Genomic DNA, 16,368 nt, shown 5'->3' on the forward strand with positions numbered 1-16,368 from the left:
AATACATGCCAGTTGCCAATTACCCAAATTTTGATCACATGACCTTTAGGAAATGGAGATGGCTGTAAGTACGAACACCGGTCGTAAGTCCCTTTTTTCCTGTGCCACTGAAACTTTGAACAGTCAACAAATGGTGGCAAATTGAGGACTCTCAGCATCAGAAGAAGTGAAACAATTCACTGATCCCCATTTTGTTCTGTTCTTAAGAGCGAAGGGAATCCTTTTGCATTGCGACTTCACTTATAGCTTTAGCAGCACAGGTGCAAAGAAAAATCATCTGCTGTGACCTCTGCATAGGCATCAGGAAGGGCATCCGGCCAGCAAATGCTCAGCTACATCCAGTCACCCGAATCTATCCCAAATTAAGGGATTACAAGGTAGTAAAAAAACGAGTGAGCATATTGGAGGAGGAGGAGGAGGAGGTGGAGGAGGAGGAGGAGGAGGAGGAGGAGGTGGAGGAGGAGGAGGAGGAGGAGGAGGTGGAGGAGGAGGAGGAGGTGGAGGAGGAGGAGGTGGAGGAGGAGGAGGAGGAGGAGGAGGAGGAGGAGGAGGAGGAGAACTGTGGGGTCCTGGGTGCTCTCTGAGCTTGGGTGTTTCCCTGCAGACGTCTCATTACCCAAGTAGGTAACATCATCAGTGTTAGAAGAGTGTGAGATTTCCTCTCTGTTTATATACCAGAGCTTGCCCAGTCAGTGTGGGTGGGTGTTGTTTTCTCCTGGTAGTTCGATTAAGCGGTTGTTTATTGTTTGGCTGTTTGTGTGAGCTGATAATTCCTTGATTGGGGTATTATTTACTGCTTGATTGTTGGTCTGTTATTAATCCTAGCGCTAATCTCTGCTTATCTGGGTGTTGATTGCTGGGAAGGAGAGCTGCTAGAGAATTCCTGGAAATCTGGCACTCAGACAAATGAGCCGTCAACAGGCATGTAGAGATGCACATTGACATAACCATTCAAAAGAGGCAATAAAATGCTAAAAAAGAAACAAAAGACCAAAATGCCTCTTTCCCAGTAACCAGCCAACACTGACAGGGCAAGCCACTAGTATATAGTGGCTGCATTAACAGAAGGATAGAATCAAGATTACAAGAAGTGTTAAGACCACTTTACAATACCTTGGTAAGGCCACACTTGGAATACTGCATTAATTTTGGTCACCACGATGTGAAAAAGATGTTGAGACTCTAGAAAGAGTAAAGAGAAGAGCAACAAAGATGATTAGGGGACTGGAGGCTAAAACATATAAGGAACGATTGCAGGAATTGGGTATGTCTAGTTTAACGAAGAGAAGGACGAGGGGTGACATGATAGGAGTGTTCCAATATCCCAGGGGCTGCCCCAAAGAAGAGGGAGTCAAGCTGTTCTCCAAAGGACCTGAAGGCAAGAGAAGAAGCAACGGATGGAAGCTAATCAAGGAGAGGAGCAACCTGGAACTAAGGAGGAATTTCCTGACAGTTAGAACAATTAACCAGTGGAACAACCTGCCTCCAGAAGCGGTGAATGCTCCAAAACTGGAAGTTTTTAAGGAGAGACTGGACAGACATTTGTCTGAAATGGTATAGGCAGTGCTTTTTTTGTAAAAGAAAAAGGTGCCGGAACTCACACATGTCATATAACTCACCTTGCCTACCCTACAAGGTTCCATCCAAAAAAGGTGCCGGAACTCCGTTCTGAGCGTTCTATGAGAAAAAAAGCCCTGGGTATAGGGTTTCCTGCCCGAGCAGGGGGTTGGACTAGATGACCTCCAAGGTCCCTTCCAACTTCATTATTATTATAAGCAGAGATCAAACCCTGCTCCTGTCTAACACTGTGGATGCTACAAATGGGGTAATGAAACATCCGCAAGGAAACAACGAAGTTCAGAGAGCAACCACCCGGAGCTGCAGATAATCTCTTCTAAATTCTCTTCTAAATAGCAAGTCCTTGGGCAGCATTAATTCTGGGAAGAGAAGAACTTTTGGTTGCTTCACTTAAGTGTTGATTTGAATTAACGGAGGAGGAAAGCTCACCCTTTCTTTCTTTATAACCTTCCACCCCTCATCTTCTGCGCATAGACTTTATTTTTCAAGCTTGCTCCAATCTCTTAGGGGCCCAAATAAACTCCTGCCCCTTTCCCTGCGTGTACTTTTTTTTTCTTTTTTTTCGAAATTTGGGAATTCGCCCTTTTCCCTCTCATCCCTTAGCCCTGATTCCCAATCAATTTTGCAAAACGGACTTGCAAATAAAAAGGCATTTTAAAAAAAAATTGATCTGGAAACCTTTAATGTGTTTAACAAACGATCTCTTCGCGCTCCCAGTTAGTATACCACTGAAATATAGCTGCCGTAGGGGAAAAGTGTGCTTATTAAAGGCTCCTTTAAGTAAAGAATTGATTTTTATTTTTATTTTTTTGGCTAAACAATAAAGCTGGAAAGTAACTAGTCCAAAAATGTTCTCATGCAAATTAAATTTCCCAGGTACTCAGTGAGCTGCAGTTTTTTACAGTTCCCAACCCAAATGTCCCTAGGCTTCTAGATTTAAACTAGTTTTATTTGGCTACTAGTATCTGACTAGTATCTACTAATATCTGACTCAGTAGAGCAACTAGGAAGAGCTTGGAAACAATATTCAGATAGTGTGATATATATATATATATATATATATATATATATATATATATATATATATATATATATATATATATATATATAAAGAGAGAGAGAGAGAGAGAGAGAGAGAGAGAGAGAGAGGTGGTCCTCAACTTACAACTACTCATTTAGTGAGTGCTCAAAGTTACAGATTTAAATGTTTTTATTTTATTAACTTATGAAATACGAAAACACAAAAGCAAATAGTAGGGAACAAAAGTAAACGAAAAGGAAAAAAAGAAAAAAGACATTGACTTCTGTCTCCTTCTGTTGCAGTAAAATAAGGCATTAACATCGAACTTCAACTTTTTATATTTCTATAGTAGTATGAGCTAGCCATTTCGATATCAACAAATCCATCTAATCAGTAAAACCCAAAATCAAAGTATCATTTTTTTTCCCCACCTCGGGCACAAAGTCCAGAAGCGGTTTCCAAGTAGAAACAAAAGTATGCCCATTATTTTCTTTTATCAATACAGTCAGTTTAGCCATCTCCGCTAACTCCCATCAACTTTTGTAGCCCTTCATCCACGGTGGGAATAGAGGCACCCTTCCAGTTTTCTGCCTAGAGCCGTCGTGTTGCCGTCCACATATATAAAATCAGAATTCCAAATTTTTCCCCCAAGTTTTCTTTCTCCGTTAGACCCAGAAGAAAAGTTTCCGGTTTTATCTTGATATTCACTTTTAGGACCTTATCTGCATTAGAATATGAATCCTGCTCCAATATTTCTTGGCTTGATCGCTTCTCCGCCATAAACGATAAAAAGTCCCTGTCAACGCTGCTAACATCGGACGTTTTGTTTGCATTGACAACAGATGGAAATGTAGCCATCTTTTTCCCTTTTGCTTTTAGAGTTAGATGATGCTGGGAGGAGGGGGGCGGCATGTGAATGAGAGTCCAGTTAGACATAACAATGGTAAACTTAGCGTGAGAATCAGGTCAGAATACGTGACACAGGAAATGCAAAGCCTGAAACAGGAAACAGCTCCAAACAAAAGGCTCCGGAGGGTATAAAAACCCACTCCCTACATGTGCTTACTCTCTTTTTTTCTAGAGCCATCTTTCTGTCTGGCTCTCCTCTTCAATAAACTGTAACCTTCTTCCTAAAGCAGTCACCATGTTGTTTATCCCCGGCTTGGACTGAACCATGATGAAGACTTTTCCCGCAACACATCCAAGCCATGGTTGTCCCAAAGGTGCTTTTTCCACGAGGCCACTGGACTTTCTTTCTTTTTTCTTCCTCTGAAGATGTTTTCAGAATAAAACAAGAAAGTCCAGTTGCCTCCTGAAAAAAGGCCCCTTGGTACTCCCTGCGGACCATCCAAGAGAAAAGTTAACCTGCCATTTTGTAGGATAGAATGAGAAATCTCTGAGCCAGCTTTTCTCAACTTTGGCAACTTTAAGAGCTATGGGCTTCAAAGCTGTCCAAGATATTCTGGGAGTTGAAGTCCATACTTCTTAAAGTTGCCAAGGTTGAGAAACACCGGCTTCGAGTTTGTGAAGAAAGACCGAGTTGTTGTGGATCCCCAATTTAATTTTAAGCTGTCCTTGTGAACGCAAAGCGGATCTTTGTCTTTTTTCTCATCTGATTTTTTCCTTTCCCTTCAACTACAGTGTGATTTTTAATTGCTCTCCAGAGGTCATTTGATAGTAATTTAATATGGCTCGCGGGGGAAAAAAATACGGAGATTGATGAAGCCAAATAACATGGAGAGAAGCTGGAGAAATAAAATTCTGTCCCCAAATGAGGTAGGCTACTTTGGATTTGAGGAGATCAACCCTGACTGCTCTCTAGACGGCCAGATCCTGAAGTTGAAACTCAGATACTTTGACCACCTAATGAGAAGGAAGGACTCACTGGAGAAGAGCCTCATGCAGGGAAATGTTGAGGGCAAGAGAAGAAGGGGACGACAGAGAATGAGGTGGCTGGATGGAGTCACTGAAGCAGGAGGCGTGAGCTTAAAGGACTCCATAAGATGGTAGAGGACAGGAAGGTCTGGAGGAACGTGGTCCATGTGGTCGCAATGGATCGCACACGACTTCGCAACTAACAACAACATTTTAGATTTAGACAGCTGAAGTCTGAAATAGGAGCTCTCGTGGCCTCCAGCAAATACCAAATTTGCTTGTGAAAAAAAAAAGCACCCACTTTCTGCGAATAGGTAGCAACTGTAGAATCGCTCAGTCATTTGACATTTTTTTAAAAAGGGAAGGTTTTTAAACAGTGTTGCCTGGGTTTTAAGCGCCGTGCTCACGTTACAGTTTTTTACAAGATGGCTAGAAGTAGTTCATGAAGGGATTACGTTAGCTGGATTTGCACACAATTCAGCAGCACTTCTTGGAATGTCCGTGGGATGAGGTGATAATGAATTTCATTATTCGATTATCAGGAGGTGAAACACGGGGAATTATGGGATACTTACAAGGGGAGGGCCAGTTTGGTGCAGTGGTGAAAGTGCTGATCTGGCAATCAGGAGACGGCGAGTTCTAGTCCTGCCTGGGCCAATCACCAGGAGACGGTGAGTTCTAGTACCACCTTAGACATGAAAGCCGGCTGGGTGACTTTGGGCCAATCACTAGGAGATGCTGAGTTCTAATCCTGCCTTAACTATAAAATTTGGCTGGGTGACTTTGGGCCAAGTTCCTCTCTGTCTTTCAGTCCAAACCACCTCGCAAGGTTGTTATTTCTGGGAAAATAAGGGAGGGAGGAGTTATTTTTAGAAATAATAAAGGAAGGAGTTATTTTTAAAAATAATAAAGGCAGGATATAAATAAAAATAAATAAATTATATGATGGGTCGTTGGTGCTCTCTGAGGCTGATTGTTTTCTTGCAGACGTTTCATTACCCAGCTAGATAACATCATCAGGGCTAAAAAGAGCCTTGGTGGAGCAGTGGGCTAATGCCTCCTTAAGTAACACCAGCTGCCTGCAATTAGTGCAGGTTCGAGTCCCACCAGGCTCAAGGTTGACTCAGCCTTCCATCCTCCCGAGGTAGGTAAAATGAGGACCCGGATTGTTGGGGGCAATAAGCTGACTTTGTAATAATGCCGCTTGGGGGGGGGGGCGAAAGCCCTAATAAGCAGGCATATGCATAAAATGAAGGCTATTGCTAAGCACATTGATTTGTGCTTCTTAGATTGTAAGCCGCCCTGAGTCTTCGGAGAAGGGCGGGATATAAATGGGATTAAAAAAAAAAGAGTGGGCTTTGCGGAGAGCAGGTGGAGAGGACTTGTGGGGCTCTTGGTGCTTTCTGAGCTTGGTGGTTTTCTTGCAGGGAGGAGGAGGAGGAGGAGGAGGAGGAGGAGGAGGAGGAGGAGGAGGAGGAGGAGGAGGAGGCCTTGGTGCTCTGCGCTTGGTTGTTTTCTTGCAGACATTTCATTACCCAACTAGGTAACATCATCAGTGCTACAAGGAAGTGGGATTTGTTCTCTTATTTGTGTTTTCCTTGGGAGCATTTAATTAATAAGGCAGAATGGAGCGAGCGAACATTGCCTGATATCCAGTCATTATATCTTCAATACAATTCCACAATCACATAATCAACATTTGGGCACTTGGCAGCCGGGCAATTGTAGCATCTGAGTATCGTGTGATTGCCATTACTGACTTTCCCAGCCAACAGCTGCCATTACTGACTTTCCCAGCAAAGTCAGTGGGGGAAACCCGATTCACTTACCAGCTGCATGATTCACTCAACAATTGCGGCAAAAAAAGCCATAAAAGTCGGGTGTGACAACAACCGGCTTGCTTAGCTACGGAAATTCGGATCCCAGTTTTGGTCGTCAGTCAGGCACCTCCTTTGCTGTAATTACGACCAAGACGCAATTTTTCCTTCTTTTAAAACATAACCACACCTTCCAGGGAAAACACCTGCGACATTAAGATGGGGCAGGCCTCCCAAGTGATGCAAGTCGTTATCCTGCTAAAAATGCCGCGGCGTGCTCTTCGCCTGCTGCTGATTTACAAATCCTGGGAGGAGAACCGGAGACGACGCATTTCATAAGCTTAAGGTTTTAACAGCTGGAGGCCACTTTCTAAAAATAGTTGCTTAGCCTCCAAACGATGCAGAGGGCAAAGGAGAGACATGGTAACATCACTGTGGGAGTCAAGGGGAAAATTAGCTCTGTTTCATTGGCTTGTGGTAATTCGGGAAAGTTAAGTAACACAGATGTGTTAAATTAAGCAGAGGCTCATTGCCCCTGGCTGGCTATCGCAGGGGTAAGCAACCTTGGCTCTTTTATGACTCGTGGACTTTAACTCCCAGAATTCCTGAGCCAGCCACGCTGAGGGGAAAGGGAGAGGTTTCCAAGCTGAGCCATGCTGGCTCAGGAATTCTGGGAGTTGAAGTCCGCGAGTCGTAAAAGAGCCGAGGTTGCCTAACCCTGATTGGTTTGTTGCTGTTGTTAATATCTTACGGCAACATGACCTCACTTTGTTTGCTCCCTGCTCCCAAACTTCACCAGGACAAGGTAGTCCTTGACTTATGACCACAATAAGTCCAAGATTTTCATTACAGCTAGTTCTCAACTTATAACAGCGCATTTCGTGACCGTTTGAAATAACAGCGGCCCTCAAAAATTGACTTACGCATGTTTTCCACACTTATGACCGTTGTTGCAGCAGCTCCAGGGTCACGTGATCCAAATTTGGATGCTTGGCAACTGACTCGTATTTGTGATGGTTGCAGCATCCCGGGGTCAGGGGATCCCCTTTTGCGACCTTCTGATGGGCAAAGACAATGGGGGAAGTCAGATCCACTTAACAACTGTGTTACTAATAACGGCAGTGATTCATTTAACAACTCTGGCAAAATGGTCATAAAATGGGGCAAATGTCTCTCAGCAACACAAAATTTGGGCTCCATTGTGGTCGTAAGCAGTGGTGGGATTTAAATATGTGAACAACCGGTTCTGTGTGTGGATGCAGCTTCCGGAAGTCCATTCTGGGCCTGGGCAACAAAAAATTAGCTACCGGTTCTGCCGAAGTGGTAAGAACCGGCTGAATCCCACCACTGGTCGTAAGTCGAGGACTACCTGTATTACTTCATCTGATGCATCTTGAAAGACTATTATTTATGGCATAGTACCTTCTCAAAATCAGGTCTAACCAAAATAGAATAAACCAGAACAGTGACATGATTTCTGAATTACACTTCAGTTGATACTGAATTAATAGAAGAACAGAATAGCAGAGTTGGAAGGGACATTGGAGGTCTTCTAGTCCAACCCCCTGCTCAGGCAGGAGACCGTATACCATTTCAGACAAATGGTTGTCCAATTTCTTCTTAAAAACCTCCAGTGTTGGAGCATTCACAACTTTGGGAAGCAAGTCCTTCCACTGACTAATTGTTCTAACTATCAGGAAGTTTCTCCTTAGTTCTAGGTTGCTTCTCTCCTTGATTGGTTTCCATCCGTTGCTTCTTGTTCTGTCTTCAGAGGCTTTGGAGAATAGGCTGACCCCCCCTCTTTGTTTGTGACAGCCCCACAAATATTGGAAGACTGTTATCATGTCCCCCCTAGTCCTCCTTTTCATTAAACTAGATATACCCAATTCCTACAACCGTTCTTCATATGTTTTAGCCTCCAGCCCCCTAATAATCTTCATTGCTCTTCTCTGCAGTTTTTCTAGAGTCTCAACATCTTTTATATAACATGCCATGGTGACCCAAATTGGATGCAGTACTCCGAGTGTGGTCTTACAAAAAGAATATATAGCGGCACTAATCCTTCATGTGATCTTGATACTATCCGTCTGTTATTGCCACCTAGGACTGCATTGGCCTTTTTGCTAGCTGCAGCACACGGCTGGCTCATAATTGAGTGGTTGTCCAATAGGATTCCTAGATCCCATCAGGTCCACCGTCATACTCTGGTGTCCTGCCATTGTGCTAAGGAGGGGGCGGGGGATGGCATGCTTGGGATTTTTCTGCTTCTGCTGTTCGCTGGGGAATTAGGGAGGGGGACTGTCTTCGAAGATGAGATGGGCTCTTTCTCAGCCAGTTTTTGCCAGATTGCAAGGCTGTTGTGCCCTGAGTGTGAACTGCTATCTGCCTAGCACCTCAGTGTTCTCAAAAAAAAATCACATTGGTTGCTAGTGGACTGGTTGGGGGTGGGATTGGGAAACCAACCAAGTTGCTTTACGCTTTGCGCGGGATCTTCAGATTCCGCCTGACTTTACTGCATCCAGTTTCTCTCAGTAAAAGTTCTTTTGATCCAACTCAATGGATTCAAGGATCTTACTTTCCTGAGAGGACAACTGGGGCAGATCCCTTTTGCAGTTACTGCTGTTGAGCCAGGTAACACCTCCTATGTACCTCTGTGTTTGTTTTTTCTCGCCTAAGTGTAAAATTTACTTTTTTTCACCACTGGATTTCATTTTATTTGATGGGGTCTGGTGTTGAAGTATATCAAGATCCTTTTGATCTTGAGCCTATCCTCTATAAAGTGTTGCATATGCCCCCCCCAGCTTGGTGTCATCTGCAAATTTCATGAGTTCCCCTTCTATCCTCTTGTCTACTTCGTTTATGAAGATATTGAAGAGTACAGAGCCCAAGACAGAACCTTGGGGTACCTCACTGCTTCCTTCCTTCCATGTGGATGTAGTTCCATTGAGGACTACAGGTTGAGTGTGGTTGGTCCAATTATGAATTCGTCCGATGGCCATGTTGTCTGTCTCACATTTTTTCTATCTTACCAAGAAGTAGCTTGTGGTCTACTTAGTCAAATGCTTTACTGAAGTCCAAGTGTGCTATGTCCACAGCATTTCGCTCGTCCACCAATTTAGTCATTAATTGCTGCATTGCATTTGCTTTTTTTTTTTTTTTTGCAATCACATCACATCACATTTTGAAAGTATTGTCGCAAGAAGCTGATCGACGATTTCTCCCGTGTTATGAATGTCTTAGGGGCATGACGGCTCAGCGGTTAAAGAAACTGAGCCTTGTCAGCAGGAAAGCCTTGTCAGCAGCCTGCGTTCGAGAACTGAGTGGAGCAGGATGGGGGATTGCTCCTATTCCTTGCTCCAGCTCCTGCTCACCTAGTTGTACAGAAACCTGCAAATGCGAGTAGTAAATAGGTATTGTGATTCCTTACCAGCCTGTGAATCCGACAGCTGAGTCTGAGGAATCAGATGATGAGGAGGAGGGGCCTGGAGTGACATTAGAGTCAGAGGAAGGCTCTGAGGAGCTCCAAGACTTACAGTCGGACGAGGAGCCTGGCCCCTTTACTCACGCTCAGGCTGAGACACGGCTGTGTTGGGAGCCTGAGTTGGACAATGATGAAGCACAGCTGGGACAAATCCAGGATGCACGAAAGCGCCGGCAAAAGAAGCGACTAGGACAGAGGAATGCAATGGGGTGGCTCCAAAGGCAAAGGAGAAGGCATTAGGAAGGCACGCCTTGGCTGACTTATAAAAGGGAAGGTGTGGGAGGTGCTGGTTGCTGAAGGCCATCTATTCGTGTTGAGGATCAAGTTTCTGTGAAGTGTTTGTTTGCCTTGCACATTGACTCAGGTCTGTGAATAATAAAAGAGGGGTTTGGGTTTTTCCGGCGGTTCCTGCCTGCTTGATTGGAAAAGGGGTTTCTCCTTGTGAGCATAACAAGGACTCACATGGGCTGGGACAGAACAGTAGATCCCACTTTGATGGGAAGGTAATAGCTTTCTATGCATCTGGGCAGATAGTCATGCCGGCCACCACGGAAGCATCTTTGGACAATGCTGGTCCCTCGGCTTCAAAAGAGAGATGAACACCACGCTCTTGAGTCAGTCATGACTGGACAGTACCTTTATCTTTGATGAATGTCTTGCTTCTGATTCTCCTTTTCTCTCTCTCTGTCTCTCTAGGTGAAAGAAGACTGGAAATATGTGGCAATGGTCATTGACAGAATATTCCTCTGGATGTTTATCTTAGTCTGCTTGCTGGGAACGGTGGGACTTTTCCTTCCACCTTGGCTGGCAGGGATGATTTAGGAACAGTCCAGCCTGGAAAAGGAACGGATTAAGTTCGGAGGTCTAAGTCCACCCTGGAAAGCCCAAGCTTTCATCTCGGGGCTGGCTGCTCTTCATAATTTACCATCACATCAGCGCATGACTTTTTCCTAGAAGCTCCGGAATTGCCTTCCAAGATTGCGTCATTTGCCTAAACCATGGTCATCATCTATATCTCTTTGAGGGGGTCGGGGTGGGAGGGAAAGGGCTGGTTCCAATTGCATGATGGCATTAGTTGTCCTATATAATCCTGAGAACCTAGTGAGGTTCCCTTAAGGAACTCCAAGCCTAAAGGCACTCAAGAGTCCCATAAAACCATGAAGAAATAGTGGCATCGGGTTGAGGTTCTCCAGAACTGTGCTGGGTCTAAACTAAAAGTCCCGGGCACTCAGCCTTGCACTAAACGTAAGGTGAGTTGCCAACTGAGGTGATGCATGTTGATTATTGTGATTATTTTGCAGGGGGAGATCAAAAGTTGAGGATTCAAGAGAAAAGCATCCCAGCCTTCTACTAATGGAAGAAAGTAGAGAAAATAAATTTTGTAGGTCGGTTCCCTGCTGGGTTGTGTCCAGGGAATAGCTCATCTATCCACTGAAGCATTGAGCAGAGTAGTCACATGGCTAAGGTTTTTCAGATCCTTCCCTCATGAGATTATAGGCAGTGACGAAGTTGTACATAGACACGAATCCATCGGGAAGAAGGGTAGTAGGTTAAGATGCTTCTAGCAGACCTCACTCTGAATTTGCAGGAAGCTTTTAAGTTACAGAAAGGCTCCAACAGAAGAAGCTTTGTTTGCAGCTTGAAAGGGACAGTCCAGCAAATGCATCTCTGATACAAAGGCGAGGGACATCCAGCTGAAGAGAGAGCTGCGGGCAGTAGCTCATAAATACATGGTGGCATCAGAGGAGGTTCTGAACATTTGAAGGGCATCTTTATGGTGAGAGCCAATTTGATGGTGAGGCTAACGGCACTGGACTAGAAACCAGAGTTTCTAGACCAGGGGTAGGCAACCTTGGCTCTTTTATGACTTGTGGACTTCAACACCCAGAATTCCTGAGCCAGCCATGTTCTAGACCAGTGATGGCGAACCTTTTAGAGACTGAGTGCCCAAACTGCAACCCAAAACCCACTTACGTATCAGCGAGTGCCAGGTGGGCATGGCCCATTTGGTGGGTGTGGCCATTTGGTGGGCGTGGCCTGTTGGGTGGGTGTGGCCGCGGTGGTAACAGTAGACTGGGTGGGACTAAAAAGTTCAATCAATCAATTCCAACTTTCTGAGATCTTTTTTTCCCCGTGAGAAGTTGAAATTGATTGATTGATTGAACCTTTTTTTTTTTGCACACGGCGGCAGAGGCCTAAAGCGAAAAGGTTTTATAAAACCCAGCTGAAGGCCTAGGATTGGGGTGATGACGCATGTGCCCAAAGAGAGGGCTCTGTGTGCCACCTGTGACACGCCTGCCATAGGTTCGCCACCATGGTTCTAGACCATGAATTTTAGTTCTGCCTTAGATCCAAAGCCAACTGGATGACTTTAGGGCCATTGTTATCTCTCAGCCCCAGGGAGAAGAACACAACGTCAAACGACTTCCAAAGAATGTTGCCACAAAAACTGCACAGGGTCATCCAGAGCCTTGCCAGGAATCAAGAGTAACTCAAGGGCACCAAACCACAACTTGAGCCTACCCACAATAAAAGAATCCTTCTACAGAGTGGGCTAAAGGCATTTGTCAAGTTGGTTCAGTGGCACACAGAGATCAAAAGTGATCCCAACAATACCTTTCCTTGGACTAGCAATGCAGTGTAAGAACCAACTGGGCACGTTTTAGAGGAGTAGCAAGCCGCAGTAGGTATCCCAAAGCTGCTTTTTCAAGAGGCAACTGGACTTCCTTGTTTTTCTTTGAAGATGTTCCGCTTCTCGTCCAAGAAGCTTCTTCAGCTCTGACCGGAGAAAAACAAGAAAGTCCAGTTGCCTCGTGAAAGAGCAGCTTTGGGATAACTATGACCTGGATGACTGAGAATCTCGGGAAGCATGAGCTGAAGAGTGTTATTGCACTTGGCTCCAATTTGTGAGCTTTGAATAATAGAATATCAGAGCCGGAAGGGATCTTGGAGGTCTTCTAGACTAGGGGTCCTCAACCTTGGCAACTTTAAGACTTGTGGACTTCAACTCCCAGAATTCTGGGAGTTGAAGTCCACAAGTCTTAAAGTTGCCAAGGTTGAGGACCCCTGTTCTAGACCAACCCCCTGCTGAAGCAGGAAATCCTATACTGTCTCAGACAAATGTTTGTCCAACCTCCTCTTAAAAACCTCCAGAGTTGGAGCAACCAGAACTTTTGGAGGCCAGATAAGAACCATAAAGATCATCCTGTCATCTGAATAACTAGTGAAGGACCTTACGTCACAAGAGATTCTGATAATGAATCAGTATAGTGGATATAATAAAAGTCCCGACGGTGCTTTTTCCAAAAGGCAACTGGACTTTTCTTGGTTTTTGCCCCCACGCCATTCAGTCAGAACTAAAGAAGCTCCTTGGGTAAGAAGCGAAAGGTTTTCAAGGAAAAAGAAAAAAACAAGAGTGCCCAGTTGCCTTTTGAAAAAGCACCTTTGGGACAGCCGTGACCTGAGTGATCGAGAATCTCCATAGCTATAATATAAAAAGGTATCAAAGCCAGCATTTGGCACAGAATCCGATGGCATCCCGTCCCACGTTTTCGTAGTATCTGGCATAATCTCTTACAGTTGTAGATGTCACCTTTTTCTAACCGGGCCAGGTGGGTTTTCGTTTGCAAAACCGCATCACCTTGCCCAATGCTAGCAAGTCATCTTATCTATTATCAGGATCTGTGCAGCTACAAAGCTGCAGCTTCCGCTTTTCGATCAAGTTGTATTTGAGAAGTAGCTCTTGAGGACAACACCTCACAACCTTTCTGTTAAAAAGCACTTTTACTGGTGGTGGTGGGGGAAAGAAGTGCCGACATTTATAGCTGGATACGATTCCCTGTGGCTCCCATGCCCAACCCTGGATTTGCCAGCTCAGCCTTGTTGCATAAGCCTCAGGTGAACTTTTACACTTTTGTTGAATTTCGTTTAGCCCGATGGAAAGTAGATTCTTCAAAGTAGGGGGGTGGGTGGACCGAAATAGAAGATGACTCCCACAAATTTTTATTCCTCATAACTCTTGGCCAATCCTTTCTCAGTGAAGAGAAGCTCCATAAACAATATTAAAATAAAAGGTTTCTGAGAAATCTTAATCTCCTGTCATTCTTTATTGTCTTCCTTGAATACGAGGGTCCCCAAAACATTTGCTTCATAATATTGTGAGTTTTTAGAAAATCAGTTAAGGCGAGTAGGGAAGATAGATGGATGGGTCGCTAGAAAAACAGAGGTCCATTTCAATAGGCAGTATATCTTATCTGTCTGGTGGGAAGAATCAGGACCACACATTAAGTTCCAGTTAAGATTTACTGCTCATACCTATACACATGAAATCTAGCCAACTAATGGTCAGCGTTAAAATTGGCACTAGATAAGAGTTAAGGGAATTCAAGCAGGGTTGGGCATTAGCTTCTGGGAATGTAAAAATTCCAAGCTGATTCCTCTCTCGACTCCATCCCCAGCTTCTGCCTATCCTTCTACATCTTGAAAGATTTCAAAAACTTTTCCAGAATCTCTTTCAGACAAAAATAAATTTAAATCTTGGCAGATCTATTTAAAAAAAAGACTTAACAATTTCAAGAGTGTCAGAGCATGCACAGTCTTATTGCGCTGAGGCAACCCAGGAGTAAATGCAGTACACAGTGGTTTGTATTAGATGATGGTCTATATTACACTATCTACAAATACACACTAGAAACAAGATACATACACGTGGTCATTCAGCAAACTCCAATAAAACAGCAATTACAGCAGTCAAAAGGACAAGAGAGAAACACTCCAGCAAAAAACTTCCCTTTTGTACTCAGACTCTTAAAGGGATACACACACCTGCTGAGTCATTCCTATTATTGCATCATCCACATTACATTACATCAGCTGGTTAGCCTTTAAATTATTACCTTGACAAAGAGATTATACATTTCAAAGGATCCCAGGACACTGCAAACTTATGTAAATGCAGGATGTCCAGTTGTCAGGATCAGTGATAACTTCGATCAACGGCTAAGCAACTGATCGTAGGTCAGGGATTGCCTTACTTAACTTTGTGGCCAGCTAGAGGTAGTCCTCGACTTACAACCAATTGTTTAGTGACTGTTCAAAGTTACAACGGCACTGGAAAAAGTGACTTGGGACCATTTTACACACTTACGACCGTTGCAGCATCCCCAGGGTCACGTGATCAAAATTCAGACACTTAGCAACTGGCTCATATTTATGACCGTTGCATTGTTCCTGGGCCATGTGATTCCCTTTTGCAACATTCTGACAAACTCAAAAGGGAAGCCTGAGTCATTTAAGAACCAAGTTACCAACTTAACAACTGCAGTGATTCGCTTAGGAACTGTTGCAAGAAAGGTCGTAAAACAGGCAAAACTCAGTTAACGAGTGTCTTGCTTAGGGCTGAATTGTGGTTGTAAGTCAAGGACTGCCTGTATTACTATGGCTGATGGGAGGACAGCTTATTCACTGCAAACAGGCTTGATCTAGATGGGACTACAGATAACCCATCAAGGTGCATTGCTTGGTTAATCTGAGCTGGTTCGCCTATTCACACAATAAGGTAAGCACAATTCCCATTTGTGCTTTGTGGATTCATTTGCCTTATCTTGATGCCTTTGAAGTGTGGAGCATCAGCTCAGTACTATCTTAGACTCCTCTCAGTGATTAAGGCACCAGGCTAGAAGCCAGGCAACCAGGAGTTCAAATCCTGCGTTTAAGTGGAAGATCTTTACCACATATTCATGGCAGGACACCTAGCCTAGGCTTCTGGAGATGGGCATCAATAGGAGGCAAATGGTGAGACATGGATTGCACCCTCCTAAATAGGTTCTGTCCCTTTTTTCATGTGTGTTGCAACATTATACAAACATCTGTAAGGGCTGGAGCTTGCTTTATATGTCATCATGCACGGGTCAACCTATTGATGAAATCTTGAGATTCTGTGGGTAGTATTGCTAACCAACCTAACATCCCTCTAGTCCAGGGGTAGGCAACCTTGGCTCTTTTATGACTTGTGGACTTCAACTCCATGCCTCCAGCCATGCTGAGGGGAAAGGGAGAGGTTTCCAAGCTGAGCCATGGCTGGCTCAGGAATTCTGGGAGTTGAAGTCCATGAGTCATAAAAGGGCCAAGGTTGCCTACCCCTGGTATAGGGTCTCCTGCTTGAGCAGGGGGTTGGACTAGAAGACCTCCAAGATCCCTTCCAACCCTATATTAGTATATTAAACTAGCATTTCTCAAGCTTGGCAACTTGAAGAGGTATGGACGTTAAGTTCCAGAATTCCCCAGCCAGGGGAATTCTGGGAGTTGAACTCCACACCTCTTCAAATTGCCAAACCTGGGGAACATTGCACAGGTAGTAATTGACTTACAACAGTTTATTTAGTGACTGTTCAAAGTTACAAAAGCAGTGTAAAAAGAGACATATTTATGACCGTTGCAGTGTCCCGGGGTCAATGTGTTCACCTTTTGTGTTCACCTTTTGCCACCTTCTAACAAGCAAAGTCATTTAACAACCAGGTTGCTGACTTTACAACTGCAGTCATTCACTTAACATCTGTGGCAAGAAAAGTCGTAAAATGCGGCAAAATTCACTTAAC

The 16,368-nt window shown here is 44.2% G+C and overlaps 1 protein-coding gene across 1 annotated transcript in view; it reads left to right on the forward strand.

The window, feature by feature from the left end:
* Positions 1-10,594, forward strand: part of CHRNA4 (cholinergic receptor nicotinic alpha 4 subunit) — a gene marked incomplete at both ends in the record, with an annotated part of 76,992 nt that extends 66,398 nt beyond the window's left edge. The window contains one exon of the mRNA XM_081323758.1: positions 10,469-10,594. Coding sequence (XP_081179884.1) covers positions 10,469-10,594 — 126 coding nt within the window. The remainder of the gene's footprint in view (positions 1-10,468) is intronic.
* Positions 10,595-16,368: the final 5,774 nt, after the last annotated feature.

This window comes from Vipera berus (genome assembly GCF_964194415.1).
Source record: "Vipera berus genome assembly, chromosome: 3".
Classification (NCBI taxonomy): Eukaryota; Metazoa; Chordata; class Lepidosauria; order Squamata; family Viperidae; genus Vipera; species Vipera berus.